This window comes from Thunnus thynnus, chromosome 13 (assembly GCF_963924715.1).
Source record: "Thunnus thynnus chromosome 13, fThuThy2.1, whole genome shotgun sequence".
NCBI lineage: Eukaryota > Metazoa > Chordata > Actinopteri > Scombriformes > Scombridae > Thunnus > Thunnus thynnus.
The window spans coordinates 30,083,060-30,098,687 of NC_089529.1; the positions used below are offsets into that span (position 1 = coordinate 30,083,060).

Sequence of the window (15,628 nt, forward strand, 5' to 3'; positions counted from 1 at the left end):
ATGTACTTTTACCGCAATACTTTAACTACATCAAGCTCATAATACTTATGTACTTTTACTTAAGTGTAATTTTTCATGCAGGACTTTTACTTGTAATGGTGTATTTTTGTATTGTTGTATTGGTACTTTTATTTAAGTAAAGGATCTGAATACTTCTCCCGTCACTGAAGAGGACTACTGAGACCACCGTAGATCCAGACATTAGGACAAGAACCTCAGGACTCCAGGACCCCCTTAAGGACCTCTAGATGTCTCTAAGTGACGCTTGGATCCACCATTTGGACCCTTGGAGCCCTCATGAGGACCTCAGTATTTCTTTGCCAAAAATTAAGAATTCATGAAAATGTCCTATTTTTTTTGTTGTTGTTGTTGTTGTTTTTGCCTGAACTTTGCTTTTCAGGCAGCACTTGCTTCCTTGTACTGTCTCTAACGAGCTCCACCTATCAAAGGGTTCAGTTCAAAAGTAGTAAGAATTAGTTTAAGACAATGGCTGACTGCCTGAGTGCTGGATCTGCCTGGAAGGCTGAACTCAGGGCAAAACACAGGATCTACACTGGTCTTTTTATAATAACTTTAAATGTAGTTCTTTCTTGTTTTTTATTGGGTGAGCGTCGCTGCATCTGTTTATTTTGTATGTACAGTGTTTTGCTCTTCTCTTTGAAGAAGTGAGACATAATTATTTTACTGGTTTATGTCAGTCTGACAAAGAGCAGCAATTAAAACTGTTAACTGGCTAAAAATAAACAACGGAGCAGTCAACGGTGAGCTACGGTTATAAAGCTTTATCTCCACATGAAAGAAGTAATTAACTATTTCCATTAACATAGATAAATACACTTTTTGTGTCAACGTTTTATTTTCCCTGACAGAATATCAAATTAAAATCATCACACTGTAGATAAAACATCTGGAAAGAAACAATAAACACTTCATATCATAATGCACAACTTGTTGTAAAGAATATTTCTGTGTGAAGGGAATTTTCTATGTAGACTGTGTGTGTGTGTGTGTAATGAGAACAGAAACAGTGCAGCGCTCGCTTCATCAGTTGTAAAGCTCTTGTCTTAAAATGCATTGCAAGGCCTCATAAGTGCATTATAAACAGTCATTGAACACTGTGTTTTAACATATTTAATACATCAGAAACCTGATAGGTTTGATAAATCAATATGGTAAATCTGCAAAGTCAGATTATAAAAATATGAATCTGCGGTTGACTCTTTCATATAAAACTCAAATTTCATCACTATAATTGCATTGTATTTGTATTTTTTCATGTTGAACAACAATGCCTTATGAGAAACACTTAGACCAAGGTGCTCCTCCTCCTCTGCTGCGCGTCTGAATCTGCTTTAACGAAATAGTCCGACATTTTGAGAAATGTGCTTATTCGCTTTTTTGCCAAGAGGTTGATGAAAAGCTTGATATCACTCTCATGTCTGTTTCCAATTGTTGTCTGGCACCAACAACACTCCACCATATCACTAGATGCATTTACATCCACCTCATTTTATTTGCATTTTCAATTTGTGCCTTAAAAAAAAACGTGTGTGGAAACACGGAAAATTCAAAAGAAAATCTCAGAATGTCACAAAAATGTTTTTACACTTTGTTGAGGAGGAAAAGTTGGCTTGCCAATAAAAGTAAAATGCGATAAATGCAGTGTAGACAGACTTAGTGACTAAGTGATGACGTACATGAATCATGTGACTTAAACGCCACTGAAAAGCTGAAAACATCAGATCTGTGTGGAGCGATGATGAGGAGACTGTAACCTTCCTCACATCAATACATGAAACTAACAGAAATGTCATATTTCCATCATGTTTTCCATCATTTGAGCTTTGACTGCTGACTGATGGCACCGAGAGGAGAATTAGCACCACCTGCTGCTTAATGAACCAAATCCAAACATTCTCAAAACAGTAATGGACGGAAATAATTTGAATCAATTTTCAATTTGAATATTCTTTTTCCAATATTCTGGAAATTCAGTTAAAATTTGCAGTAAATTTGGATGGAAACCTAGCAACTGCTTCCGGCCAAGAAGTGGTCTCACACATAATCCCCCCAGTAACACCACAAGTTGTCATTTTTACACTTAGTTTTTCTATAGATTAAAAATACAAGATATAACATGTCAGTTACAGTCCTGCGAAACAGCAGAGGTGCCGACACTAAGGGTTCCAGCAAAAAAGTTGAACCAGGCTCAACTTTTGCCACAACACAATGCAAGGCAAGGTGCTAATCACATAAATTCAAGTGCACTTTCCTGCTGGATTACTTATGAGCAATCCTGTTTCTGTATTTTTTTGTAACTGACAAGCCTTCGAATGAACAAATCCAGTACTCAAACTGAACTTCCTGAATTGTATTTCATGTCTCATGATATGAGAGTGGAGCAGCCGCCACAAACGCAACAGCCTTCATTGTTTTGTCACAGGGCTGATTTCAATTTAGTGAGCTGGTAGATGGATTTTGTTACCTTTCAGAAAGAGTCAGGCTAGCTGTTCCCCCTGTTTTATGGCTCTAGCTTCATATTTACCTGACAGACAGACATGAGAGTGGTTTAGATTTACTCATCTAACTCTGAGAAAATCAAATAGGCACATTTCCCAAAATATCAAATTATTCCTTTCACCACTAAGATTTCAAACATCAGGCAGGTACAGAGTTGTCTGGTTTGGAGCAGGTTTCATTTTCTCCTGTCTTCTTCCCACTGCTGCTCTCCAGTCCATTTACAGGCTGCAGCTGCTCCTTCTCACCAGTGGGGGCGCTGCATGACTGCCTTCTGCTGCCCTCTCCTTGCTCTGTGTCGCTGCATGACGTTAGTTCGCTATTTATGTCTCTTTTCCCAGTATTCTCCATTGCAGGTTGGTCGCTCATGGTGCTGTTGCCATCAGGATCATCATGGAGCATGGGGTCATTGTCGGGGGCAGGGTTTGTGACAATGCCCATGAAGAGGGGGGTGAGGGAGGCGTCATCGACGACCACAAAGAGGAAGGGGGAGTTGATAGAGAAGAGGAAGATGGAGCGCATTGAGGTTACAGCAGTGGTGGCAGATGCCTCCACACCTTCCTCGCTGAGTTCTATGGTGCTGGCATGGCGGACGCCTGTCACCTTCAGGGGATGGTCGGAGATCCCAGAGAGGTCAGGACCCGAAAACAGAGAGCCGAGGCCTGAGAGACAACCAGAGAGGTAGGGAGTGGGGAGAGTTATAAATATACTCTGTGTAGATTAAAGCTGCAACGATTTGTTGAATAATCAATTAGTTGATTTAAAAAACTATTTTGATAATCAATTAATTATTTCAGCAAAAATGCCAAAAAATATGTCGGTTCCAGTTTCTCAAATGTGGGGATTTGCTGCTTTTTTTGTTTTATATATTGTAAATTGAATATATTCTGGTTTTTGACTGTTGCTCAGATAAAACAAACTACTTCTTGACATATCATAGACTAAACCATTAATCAATTAATCGAGAAAATAATTGGTAGATGAATTGATAATGAAACCAATTATTAGTCGCAGCCCTTGTGTAGAATAACATGTTCAGACATCTGCAGACGTCCTTGTGGACAGTCATGGCATAGGCAATAACAAAAATTTAATTCACACGAAAGGGCAGCATGGATGTTCATTAAAATCGTTTTGTTTCCTTTGTTAACCCACCTCACAACGTGTTTCATTGTTGCGTGTCTGCATTGACACTCCAGAAAAGCATTATTTTTTATCACATTCACTCCCCTGGATTGGAACATCTAGGGTTCAGTTAACTTAACACTTCTGCTTGTATACTGCCTCCAGTGAGTTGTAGAGTCAAATTAGGTAATGCTACCAACATGATCAGTGTGTGCTATCCTTTAGATGTTTGGAAGTGACATGTTGTTTCTGGTAAATGCCTCTTTAGTTCCTGTGAATATTCTCACCCATGCTGGTGAGCGCTTCCTGGAGCTCCTGGCGGTACTGCAGCTTCACCTTGGGTAAGTTGACTTGCATTGTTTTCTTCTGAGGTAGACGTCTGTAAAGGTCAGATATGTTCAGTTTGGGAAGCACTGATGACACGTTTCCTGTGCCCAGCAAAGGCATGACGATTAAGAAGCTGGTGTTTCCCTTGAAGGGAAAACTGGCGACCTGGACGAGAGACAAGGAATATCTTTTTATTTCTTTGTTTTTGATCTATCATATGGACTAACGTCCTACAAAAACACAATAGGAGTACATGGCGGTTAAGAGGTGAAGGGGAAAAGGAAGAAAATGAAGGAAAAAGAAATTCAATGAGACATAAACTAGACACAACTTATTTAAACCATGGTCACTGAAAAATCTTGTACGTCCTTTTCCCCAGCAACATCTTCCAGGAACCCAAGGCATACCCAAGTCAGATGGGATCTAAAATGAATGATGAGGGAATCTCATGAGCCAACTATGAGTTCATATCGGTCCCTCAACAGACAGGACAAAGTGACAGGAAGTGTAGTGATCTATAATTCGGTGTGTTCTAGGTATGCCCAGTATCGCCTCCGAACTGGATGTGCCCAGAAAACCTCCAGAGGGCGGTATCTCAGAGGAATCTTGATCAGATTCCTGAACCACCTCAAAAGCTCCTTTCAAGGAGCAGTGGGTCAACTCCTAACCCTGCCTCCAAGGGTAAGACCAGCTGCCCTGCAAAGGAAACTCATTTTGGCTGTTTGTATCTGTGACCACAGCTGAGTGTTGGACCATAAATCCATGGTTAAATTGAGAACCCTTGTTGAGTGACCATGGTTCAAATGCCTTAGTGACAGACGCCTCTACATCACATGTTTTTGTATATCAGCACATGTGATTGTGTTTCATTGCTTACATATAATATCGTGCATTACCATGTAAAAGTCTTGAGGGAATTCTAGGCTCTTCCCAAGATAGTGGACGATATCTGCAGCATCACTGATATACCCATGACTGTTACCTGGGCTTCCAGCTCTGGGTCGTACAGCAGGCGGAGTGGGTACTGGACAGACTTCATCATGTCCACTGACACTGAGTTCTGGTTGTCCAGGTAGAATATTCCCTTAGAGGTCACAAGTGGGTCAAATCGTGTCTGCCATTCACCTGACAAACACAGAGGGGGGCAAGAGGCAATCATTAGTAACTTAAAGGAAATTTTTCATTTTTTGCAATCTGAATTCATAAGTCATCTAGCTCTTGTGTTTGCAGTTTTAGAATTAAGCTAGCATTTCTTGAGGAGCATTGGACTCTACTAAAGGTGCACCTTATCACCTTCTCTGTTTGTAATGTTCATCGGCAGGATATCAAGGAGCTGCCATAGTCTGGAGAGTGTCCGGTCTGGTGATATTAGACTATTTGCTGATGATGTTCTGATCTAACGTGCAATGAAGCAGACTGTAGCCACTATGAAGATCAGTGTTCCCATGTCTGAGATCATGGCTCTCTCCCTAAAATTGCAAAACTGCTCAGTCCAGCTGATGGGCAGCAACTCCCTAGTGTGGTAGGCTTACCACGTTTTAGAGTTGTTTTACCAGAGGCTTTGACTGTGGTTTTGGAGACTGCCATGCGAAGAAAGAAGGCCAGGAATTCAGCGTTCTCTTTTTGTCTCAACCCTCAGCTATGGTCACGAATTTTGTCTTTTGACAGGAGGCATGAAAACTTGGATCAAAGCAATCAAGATGGCATCACTGCTAGATGGTTGGCCTTGCTCTACATAAACAAACAGGAGATCAGTGCTTCAAGACGACCTCAATATTGAGCAGCTGCTCCACAACTGGAGTGATAAAGTGGTCGAGGCACCTGCGTTCTTTTGGAGGCTCTGGGGATGAGCTTACCAACAGGGATCCCCTAAGTGGAGCTATTTTGTGGTGACAAAGACATTCGGGCCTCTCTGATCTGCTTAGGTACTGGAACTAAAACGGCACCAATGTCTGCTGGCAAGTAAAGTAGCCCAATGTTAATATATTCTTATATATTCTTTTCTATACTGTACCAAGAAGAAATTCCACTGACTTCTGTTGCGTGACCATTAAAGTCAAGCCAAGTCAAGTCAAGTCAAGTCAAGTCAAGTCAAGTCAAGTCAAGTCAGACCAATCAACTAAGGAGCTAGACAGCTGAAATGGACCTAAAAGTCACCTCTGGGCACTGACATCACTGCTGAAACATCTGATTATGAATTTCTGTTTTATTTCTGTCTTCACTATGACATTGTAAATCACCATACTGAGTGGTCTTTGGTGGAATGTTTCACCTTTGAAGTACATGGCATTGATGAGCATAAGCACCACGTCATGTGGAATACTTTCCAGGAAGTTTGGGATGTGGCCATTAGTGGCATTATCCACCCAATGATTGACCTCCTCCACAGAGGGCAGGGGAACAGGCAGTGATTGGTACCTGAAGAGGAAAAACAACTTTTTACTTCCATTGCAAACATGGTGCATAGATATTTTAGACAACAAAACAGAAACCTCTACTACTCTACAACCACTTCTTCTCTGCGTCTTCCAAAGCTGTTATAACAATGTCACATGATTATCTCCTTTGCTCCCATCATAATTACTACAGTAAGGACGACTGTACTTACCGTAGTAATTATGAGTAAGTTGTCAAATGTGTGCAGGATGTTCAAAATCTAGATGAGCACTCTGCTGAAAAGTAACTGCTTTCAACCTGTGTGTTTTTGACCTAAATGTAATTGATACCTGGCCAGAGAGTCCTGAACAAAAGACAATTTCACTTCAAATCCTGAGAGATGAAAAAATGGAGAGAAAAGAAGAGAAAATGGAAAAAACTGTATAAGACAAATTGTACTTCTTATAAACCATCTCCTGTTCAAAAGTCATCACCACACACCTGGTCTCAGGTACATGCGTGTTGCCACATCCATGTTGCTGAAATGAGGCATAAGGCCTCCCAGAATATGATGGTAACATGGGAGACTTTGGGCATGAAGGCTCTTCAGTAGCAGCTTCTCTGTTTCATTGCGAGCTCCTGAGGGAAAAATGATATCTGAACAAAATGTTTGGGAGGAATGTGCAGGAACAGTTGATGGATGACAGTGTTATATGAACAGCCTCTACAACATGTGGCTTTGTATGTGATACCAGAAGAACAGTCATGTTCTTAAATCAAAGGGTTTATCTTCCGCATAGCCATTTCAGGAAAACTCTGACTGACCTAAGGTGAGATGTGCGAGGGCAAAGGCCAGGCTAAGAGGTGATAGGACAACATTTGGCTGCTGCAGACCAATAGGAAGCTTTTCTAGGAGCTGTAAACCCAGTCGCTCTATGGCTCCCCCTATCGCCCGGTGTTCCTCTGGGCTGAACACTCGTCTTTCTCCACAGCTGTGAACCTTCTCCTCCGTCTCCTTTTCTTTATCTACAGGAGCAGAGACATCAGGACCTCCTGGAGTTGGACTGGGTTCCTCCTGGAGAAAGGAGGACAGACAGGGTTCATTTTCCGAAGAGTAAGGTCACATCAAAAAGAAAGAGCAAATAAAGAATTCCCCTTTAGTGCTTAAAAAGGTAGTTTACTAGACTGAGGTTCTTCTTACAGTCAGTCCCAGATGGCAGAGACAAAGCAAGAGAAGAAGAAGACACAACTTCATTTCTAAACCACCAGCCTGAAAAACACAGAGAGACATCATCAAAAGCGAAGAAGACAGTTTGTTTTACAGCATCATGTCTGTGCACAGTTTCATCAAAATGACTACAGATCAATTAGATCAACCTCTAGTAGGCTACATGGAAACTGTAATGAAAATTTGACTCTGGGAATTGGCAGCCAAAGTGCAAATCATACAGTACATCTAACTATAAAGGAAGGAATCTCTGTATATATGTCTGTCTATCTGTATGTGTGTCCTTCATGTATCTCGACAACCGTTCATCCGGTCGACTTCACACTTGGCAGGTGTATTGCTGAGGACCCAGGGAAGTGCAGTGTTGAGTGTTGAGTTGTTTGGGTTCTCAAGAAATGTATAAAAAAAATACCTCATAAACAACATTGCTTCTGCTTCTTCTTCTGCCCATGGAGTCAACAAGTGGGAATATGTACAGCGCCACTCTGCCATTGCCATTTTATCACTATCCGTAGTGATAAAAACTACCATAGAGAATTAATTGAAAAAGTCGGAAACTTAGTATGTATATTCAAGACAGTGCAGGATGTCTCAGGCATGTTTTGAACAGGCACTGAAGTTCATCCAATCAACTTCAGCTCAGCTCAAAATTGTAGTCTGCATGTGAGGCATTTAGGGAGCATTGGTAAATTGTAGAGTCTACCGATAGTCTGCATGAGAGGCTTTTTGGGGACAGGCACTGTTCTCTATAGATATTGAGAAATCAGCCCGTTCCTAACAGGCATGTTTTGAATGGGCACTGCACTAGTATCAAATAAATATGCATCAGACAATAATTCCTCTGATGGCCCATTGATGAAATATATTCAGGCTCGTAGGGAAACAAAGGAAAAATTTTGAGGAAAAAATTGAATCAAGGCTTCTATTGTTTACATCCTGTAATGGCTTTTTCATTGGTTTCATCTGAAGGCCGCCCTGAAAACAAGATGGCACATCTGAAAGTGCTTATCCTTAAATTGAAAAAGTTTGAAATTGGTTCTTTTTAAAGAACTGATGACCACATGAACACAAATATTCAGTAAATATGATGTCGCCAAGAAGTATTTTCCAAATTCCACATTTCTACTCTGACATGCTCACAAGGACATCCTAGCATGTTAGCGTGCTAATATTAGCTGTGGTCTGCGTTTATTCTGTCATAAAACAACCTGCACATAACATACTTTTCCACACATTCACCAGGAAAACAAACAAACAGATTCAGACAATAAGCATAAAAACATGGACATGCAGAGACACAAAACAAACAAAATAAAGCAAACTGTAAACAGCACATAAAAAACAAAGTGTTATTCATACAATTAAAGCAGGATAAAACACTAAAAGTTAAAATAACTTATTTCCATAGTTGTCCTGGTGACAAAGACTGCAGCTCCTCTGCTACATTACTGACTGACAGTTGTGACATACAGATTTAATTATGTAGATACTCATTATACAAGTGGTATTTTTTTTACTAAAATACTAAATACTTCCACTCTTCTGTCATCTTTCCATTTTGTTAGATAGAAAAAACTTTTTACACGTCTTTTGAAAATTGTAGTAGATTCTGAGGATCTCACATCATCTGCTAGGCTGCTGAATTCTTGAACAACTGGACTTTTGTCCACCTGGTGATGCTAGAGGAAAAGTCAGGGGATTGCTACAGTTTCATCCTCTGGGGGCCAACAGTGTCTGAACCCAATTTTATGACAATTGATCAAATAGTTGTCAAGATATTTTATTCTGAGCCAAAGAGTCTGATTGACCAACACTATCATCTGCTGCTATGGTTAAAAGTTGTCATTATAATGGTATCTATCTATGTATCTGTCCGTCTAGTAGGTTTAAAGTCACTTGAGGTTTCAGATATGGCGGCTGTGTTTACCGGGGGGCTAAAGGTTACTGTTTCAGAACCTTTTTTTGGCTGAGCTGCAATACACTGAATACACAGAACACATAACACACTGAACTCCATGAACTATATGAATCTACCACCACTGTATATGAGATAAGACTCATCTTCAGGCTCCTATAAACAAACTGCATCAGTGGATCACGTTGCATCTTCCCTATCTGAGAGCAATTCAAAACAGTTTGTAAACTACAAATTATTTTAGCAGCCCTGAAACTGATTTGCAGCGGAGAATGCAGTTGAAAAAGCTTTTGGGTGAAATCGGAGATGTTCAGAACTCACCTGGCCTGTGTCTGAGGCGGAGGAACAAAAGGGAATTAACAGATGAGATGGATAAAATAAGAGAAAAGACAGATATGGTCAGCGCTCTCTAGGCTGGACAGCGTAGTGCCTGGACTCAACAACTGCCGCCCCCCTGTTGGCCAGTTAATAATCAACCCTGGACGGCTCGTGGCTGCAGTTACTACAGAATGTAAAAATAAAGAGACAGACTGACTATCATAAGGCTCTTTGTAGAGTTAACAAACACTATAAAATGTGTCTGTGAATCTATCTGAGAGGATTAGAGCCAATCAAGGTCATTCATTAGCATTCTCAAAGTGAACTAATTTATTTCCAGAAGTTAGATACTACTCTTTACACCATAATACTCTGTGTTTATACAGCTCACTTAAAGGAATACTCTGTCTTTTTGGAAAATGCTTGTTTCTCAACTCTTTACAAATGACTTAAAGTATTTCAAACATGACATAGTCAAGCATATAACTTAAAGGTCTAGTGTGTAAGATTTAGTGGTATCTAGCAGTGAGGTTGCAGACTGCAACTGATAACCCCTCCCCTCACCCTCCTCTTCCAAGTATGTAGGAGACGCTACGGCAGCCGTGAAACTCACAAAAACCGTGAAAGGCCCTCTCTAGAGCCAGCGTTTGGTTTGTCTGTTCTGGGCTACTGTAGAAACATGGCGGTGCAATATGGCGGGCTCTCTGGAAGGAGACTGTGGAAGCTAGATTAAACAAAGCAAAACTATAGCAAACTAAACAACAAGTAAGTTTAAGTAAGCTAAAATGAAATAAATAATGCTAAAGACAACACCAAATTGAAACTAAACTACACAACAAATCTAAACCAAACTATACAATAAAGCTAAACTAAGGTACAAATTTGTTGTGTTGTTTAAGCTAATCTGATAAAAATACACAACTAAGCTAAAGTATCTAAACTGAAAAAAAAAGCTAAGCTAATCTGTCACTAGCAGTGGTTTCACGGTGTATTTAAACTGCTTTGTGCACTGAATCGTCCTCCAGTTTCGTGCCTCCGTGGCGCTCTGTACATACATTCAGCAGAGGGAGTGGGCGTGTATTTGTCTTGTTCTGACCGCCGGGTTGCAGCTGAACGCCCCCACAATGCAGCTCTGTGACAAACAGGGTCCTTCGTTCACCTTGATCCTCCTGTTTTCACCACAGAACACTCACTGAAACACACTGTGAATTATCTGAAATCTTGCTACTCTCCAGATTAGGAGGTAAACAAACCCGCAGTGTATTTCAAGAATATGTCTATTCACGAGGGTAATGTCCTCGTTCAAATCAACATAATAGCACACTTTCAAAAAAGAGGGTTCAGAGTTTCTGACGAACATGTTTGCTCAACTTCAGGTTGGAAATCGTGTCACACCAGATGATGATAGAGACGTTAGTGTCTGAATCACATGTTCAGCATACTTCTGGACATCTAGTATATTATATTACTGAGGATCCTCACAGAGGGGAAGGGTAAAAGTAAAAGTGAGGCGACTTGTACTCTCCACACTGTTAATAAAAGAAAAACGTGATTTAACAACATCCAGCTCCTCCTACACCCTCTGCTGCCTGACTTCCAGTAATAACAGACATTTTGCCAACTGCACACACACACACAGTCTGACACACACAACTGACCCTGTAAACATTCCCTGTGACTGGTAGAGGCAGAAGATGCCTCATTGGCTGAAGGTGACAAAACAAAATGTCGTTCAGTGTAAATTCTGACAGTTGAAACCTAGTGCGACTGAATTATCAAGATCACCTGATGTTGATTAGACGTTGCTTTATGAGCAAAAATAGTCAGTGTTAGTAAAAGTGGGTGTTTATATACATTTAAACCATGACAGCATCCTGTGAGGGTCTTGTTAGTTACTCCTGAACCACAGACACAGTAGTACTGGGTGTCAGCAGAAAAATCACTGTTTATTCTTTAAACAGAAGTTCAGAAGTGAGTCCCGGAGCAGCAGGTGAGCCATCAACTCCCACACAGCTGACATCAGAGCTACTATAAGTCTTCAAATCTTATTAACGGTGCAATAATTTCCAAAATGACCACCAGCACACTTATTAGAGGAACCTGAATTTAGAGATTGAGACCATAATGACTCAATGAAAAAATATATTTCTTGAATGGGAGTCAGTTGGAGGATCTAGTGGCCGTCAGTGACACTTAAAAGGACTTCAGCCTCAAGTAGTGGTAGTTGCTGCTTAATATGAACACAAAATATTGCTCATTATCTAAAATGTTGTCAATCTCAATCAATGTTATACAAAAACATGTTTTTCATAAAATTGTGGCTGTGTATCCTTAACAGGATACATGTGTATAATTCTGTCTTTCTTTTTAAGCTGGAGTTCAAGACTTTTGTCTCCCCCTTGTGGCAATGAGAGTAAAGGGGGGCGGTTGGCTGTGATTGCCTGAGTACAGAGACGTTACTAGGAGGAGGGGAGGATATTTCTCTTCATCTGATAATGTCTGATAATGTTAAAAAACCCTAATTAATGTCCCTCTAATGCAAGTTGTAACCAGACTGTCCAAGTGTGTGTTTATAAAAGTTTGTAATGAGTGACTGATTGAGAAAGTGACTGAGTCACTATGAGTAACCAAGACTAACTCAGTGAGTAACTGAAGAGTGTGGCATAGAGACTGATTGTGTGGGTGGGTGAGAGGGTTCGCTGTCCCATTCAAAAGTCCATTAGTTTCTTTAGGAGACTGAACACACAAGGATTGACTGATGTCATCTTTCTCCATCTTCAGTGAAAGGACAGGGTGCCTCTCAGTGTTTATCCCTGTGAACCACCTGAAAAACAAAAACAGTGTGTATCATAAACTGTAGTAGTATAAATAGCACAATTCAGTATTGCATCCATCCAGGAATGCAACACTGAAGGACTGGGATATTGCTGCAAATTGCTGCTGTGTTTCATATAGGCCACTAGAGTAATAAATCTACAAGTACACAACACTACACAGACAGTGATGGGATATTATCGACATAAAATTAAGTTATTTGGGCATGTTGTCATATAAAACAAAGTAAAATGAAACTCACTGTAATTTGGAGCATCAGAATCACAAGTCCAGCTCCGCTCTAAGAAATGTTGACTTGCCGCTGAAACAAGACATTATTTTAGCAACAGTACAGATGTGGTAGTTAGCAAGACTGATTTCAAAACTTGATTCCTGCATCTTCAGTCCTATGCCTTTTACATTTCAACGGAATTAAATTCACTTCAGGAAAACAATTTGAGCAAAAACTCCAAATTGTCAAGATTGGTCAGTAAGTCGGAAAGAATCTCAAAGAATAGATCACAGGCTTAAGGAAAAAAAATATATATATACACGGTAAAATAGCTTTTTGTTTGATGTTTTGATGGGATGACACGGTACCAAATTGTTATCATGACAAAAGCAAGGGCATATAGCACAATTCAAACTGATTGGAAATGTAATGTATTTTGACAATGCTACCAAGCAAAGCAAAAAGGAACTCACCTGGTGATTTGCTGGATGAAGATGGGTGAGAAAAAAAAAAAAAATTAAAAGTCATACGCTGCTGTCCAGGTGCACATGTGCCAACTCTACTGTTGAGAGCTGCTGCTACAATAGTGTGATCGCTTGCAGTAATCACACTAATTATCAGCCTTGACCTACAGTATTACATACACACATGCTGACACTCACACAGTTTGGACATGGGGATGAAAGGACTGTAGTTAAGAGATATTACAGCACCGTAATGTAAAGCTGCCTATTCCCTCTCATTCAGCATCTACTGATCACCGTCTGTCTCTCACCCCTCCTCTCCCTTCCCCTCCCTCATTTTTTGACCCACTAGTGTTCTGTTTATTTTCTTATATGAATAGATAATGGGCAAAAAGCAAATCTCTTCATTTGCATACAATACAATTTAAAAGTTAAATTCATTCCTAAAGGATTTTGGATCAAAAAGACAATTGACAAGATAGGAAACAAGAAAAATGAAACATTTCTGCAACCCTTTCTGGCTTTGTACAATTATTTGCTGTTTTACTGTGAAATAAAGTTTTACCTGTGAGGAAGCTTTGCTCCTCTGATCTTAATTTTTGATATATTTGATAGTGAAATAGTCAAAACTCAGTTTTTTTAACCAGGAAAAATTAAACTAAATAATTTGGTTTTGGATATAAATAGCTTGACTCAACCAGTGAATACTGAACTGTGTTACTATTGAACATGATGTATGTTTGTATGCTAAGTCCTTCATAAAGTTTTGCCTGTAAGGAAGCCTTGCCAGAGTGTCAAGGAAGGTGATAAGTGACAGACTCAGAGACTAACAAATGAAAACAAGCAAAATCAAACTTACCTTCACACATCTACGCTGACATCCTCTTTGGTTTCTACTCTGTCCCAAACTAACTTCTCTCCCTTTAAATAGGCCCTGAAATCTGTCTAGGCAGAACCATATTTCTATCAGGGGCGTCCTTTCCCTTAGACCAACAACTGGTGAATGACAATGTCACTTGTATCAGTTAACATTGTTTACACAGACATCAACAACAGCATTGTTCCTTATCGTAAACCAAAATAAGTAAAAATAACATAAATACAAAACCAAACATTTAACTAAATAAAATAAATTCCCTCACACTTGGTCTAACCCATGACATCACTGGTGATGTCAGCAAGATCTTAAAATCAGGAAGTGGTTCAGTGCCTCCATTTTGTCTCCTGGCTGCATGGTGGGTGAGTATGGTAGGTTAGAAGCTAATCTATAACTCAAGAAACAATAAATAATGAACTTCAATACTTTTCTGTCTTGATTGAACCATAAATGACAGCGATGTGACTGGCTAAACAAACAAATGACAAGTATGGCAGGAAATACAAAGTTTAATGGAGACAAAATGGAGGTCTCACCCACTTTTTCACAGCCTCTAAAAACTATTCAGATAAAACAATCCCAGAACTACTTTCCTCCTCTGATCTTAAGATTTGATATATTTGATACTGAAATAGTCAAAACTCTTTTTTAACCAGGAAAAATTAAGCTAAATAGTTTGGTTTTGGATATAAATAGCTTGACTCAACCAGTGAATACTGAACTGTGTTACTATTGAACATACTGTATGTTTGTATGCTAAGTCCTTCATATATTTCAAGTAACATCCGTTGTCATTTATCTTTCCTCTTAGACTCAAGTGAAACATGAGTGCTGAGGTTCTTGAGCTTCAAAGAAATCTCGGTATGATGTCTGCTGAAATACTGTCGGTATTGCTCGAATTATTCCAATGATTATTTCTTGACTCATCAATTAATTGTGTTGTCTATAAACTGTCAAAGTAAGAAAATACACCAATTTTAGTGTCATTTGCAGAAGCCCAAGGGAACTTCTTCAAAAGTCTTGTTTCATCCGACCAACAGTCCCAGACCCCGAGATATTCAATTCACAGTGATGTAACATAAAGAAAAGCAGCAAATCCGCATATTTGAGAAGCAGGAACGTTTTCAGCATTTTTTCTTGTGAAACAATTATATAAAATTAAGATATTATTGATTATTAATTTTCTATTGATCAGCTTTATCAATTTAACATTGTAGCTCCACCTCAAACCCTGCCCATATTACATTTGAAGTTTTTACTTGACTGTTATTTTGTAAACTAATCAAAAGTTCATATTCATGTGTTTTGTGCACATCTAGGACTAAACCACTCACTGACCAGGAAGCAGCTATTGTATTGGTAAGTCAGATAAATATTTACATTTTGTATTTAAAAAGTCACTTCAGCATTTCATTGTGAAGTCCTTGTTAACTGG

The 15,628-nt window shown here is 39.6% G+C and overlaps 1 protein-coding gene and 1 long non-coding RNA gene across 2 annotated transcripts; one reads left to right on the plus strand and one right to left on the minus strand.

The window, feature by feature from the left end:
- Positions 1-1,220: 1,220 nt before the first annotated feature.
- On the minus strand, positions 1,221-9,942 carry serpinf2a (serpin peptidase inhibitor, clade F (alpha-2 antiplasmin, pigment epithelium derived factor), member 2a). Its single transcript, XM_067608959.1, has 9 exons — positions 9,810-9,942; positions 7,547-7,615; positions 7,171-7,420; positions 6,847-6,984; positions 6,696-6,738; positions 6,242-6,387; positions 4,952-5,094; positions 3,930-4,134; positions 1,221-3,179 (listed from the first exon to the last, which is right to left on the minus strand). Exons 2-9 carry the CDS (start codon positions 7,598-7,600, stop codon positions 2,659-2,661), a joined length of 1,500 nt encoding a protein of 499 aa, XP_067465060.1. The 5' UTR covers positions 7,601-7,615; positions 9,810-9,942; the 3' UTR covers positions 1,221-2,658.
- LOC137196138 (uncharacterized) lies at positions 3,112-7,975 on the plus strand. The gene is made up of 3 exons (XR_010931218.1): positions 3,112-3,198; positions 7,378-7,459; positions 7,549-7,975. It is a non-coding gene; the product is annotated as an uncharacterized lncRNA (long non-coding RNA).
- Positions 9,943-15,628: the final 5,686 nt, after the last annotated feature.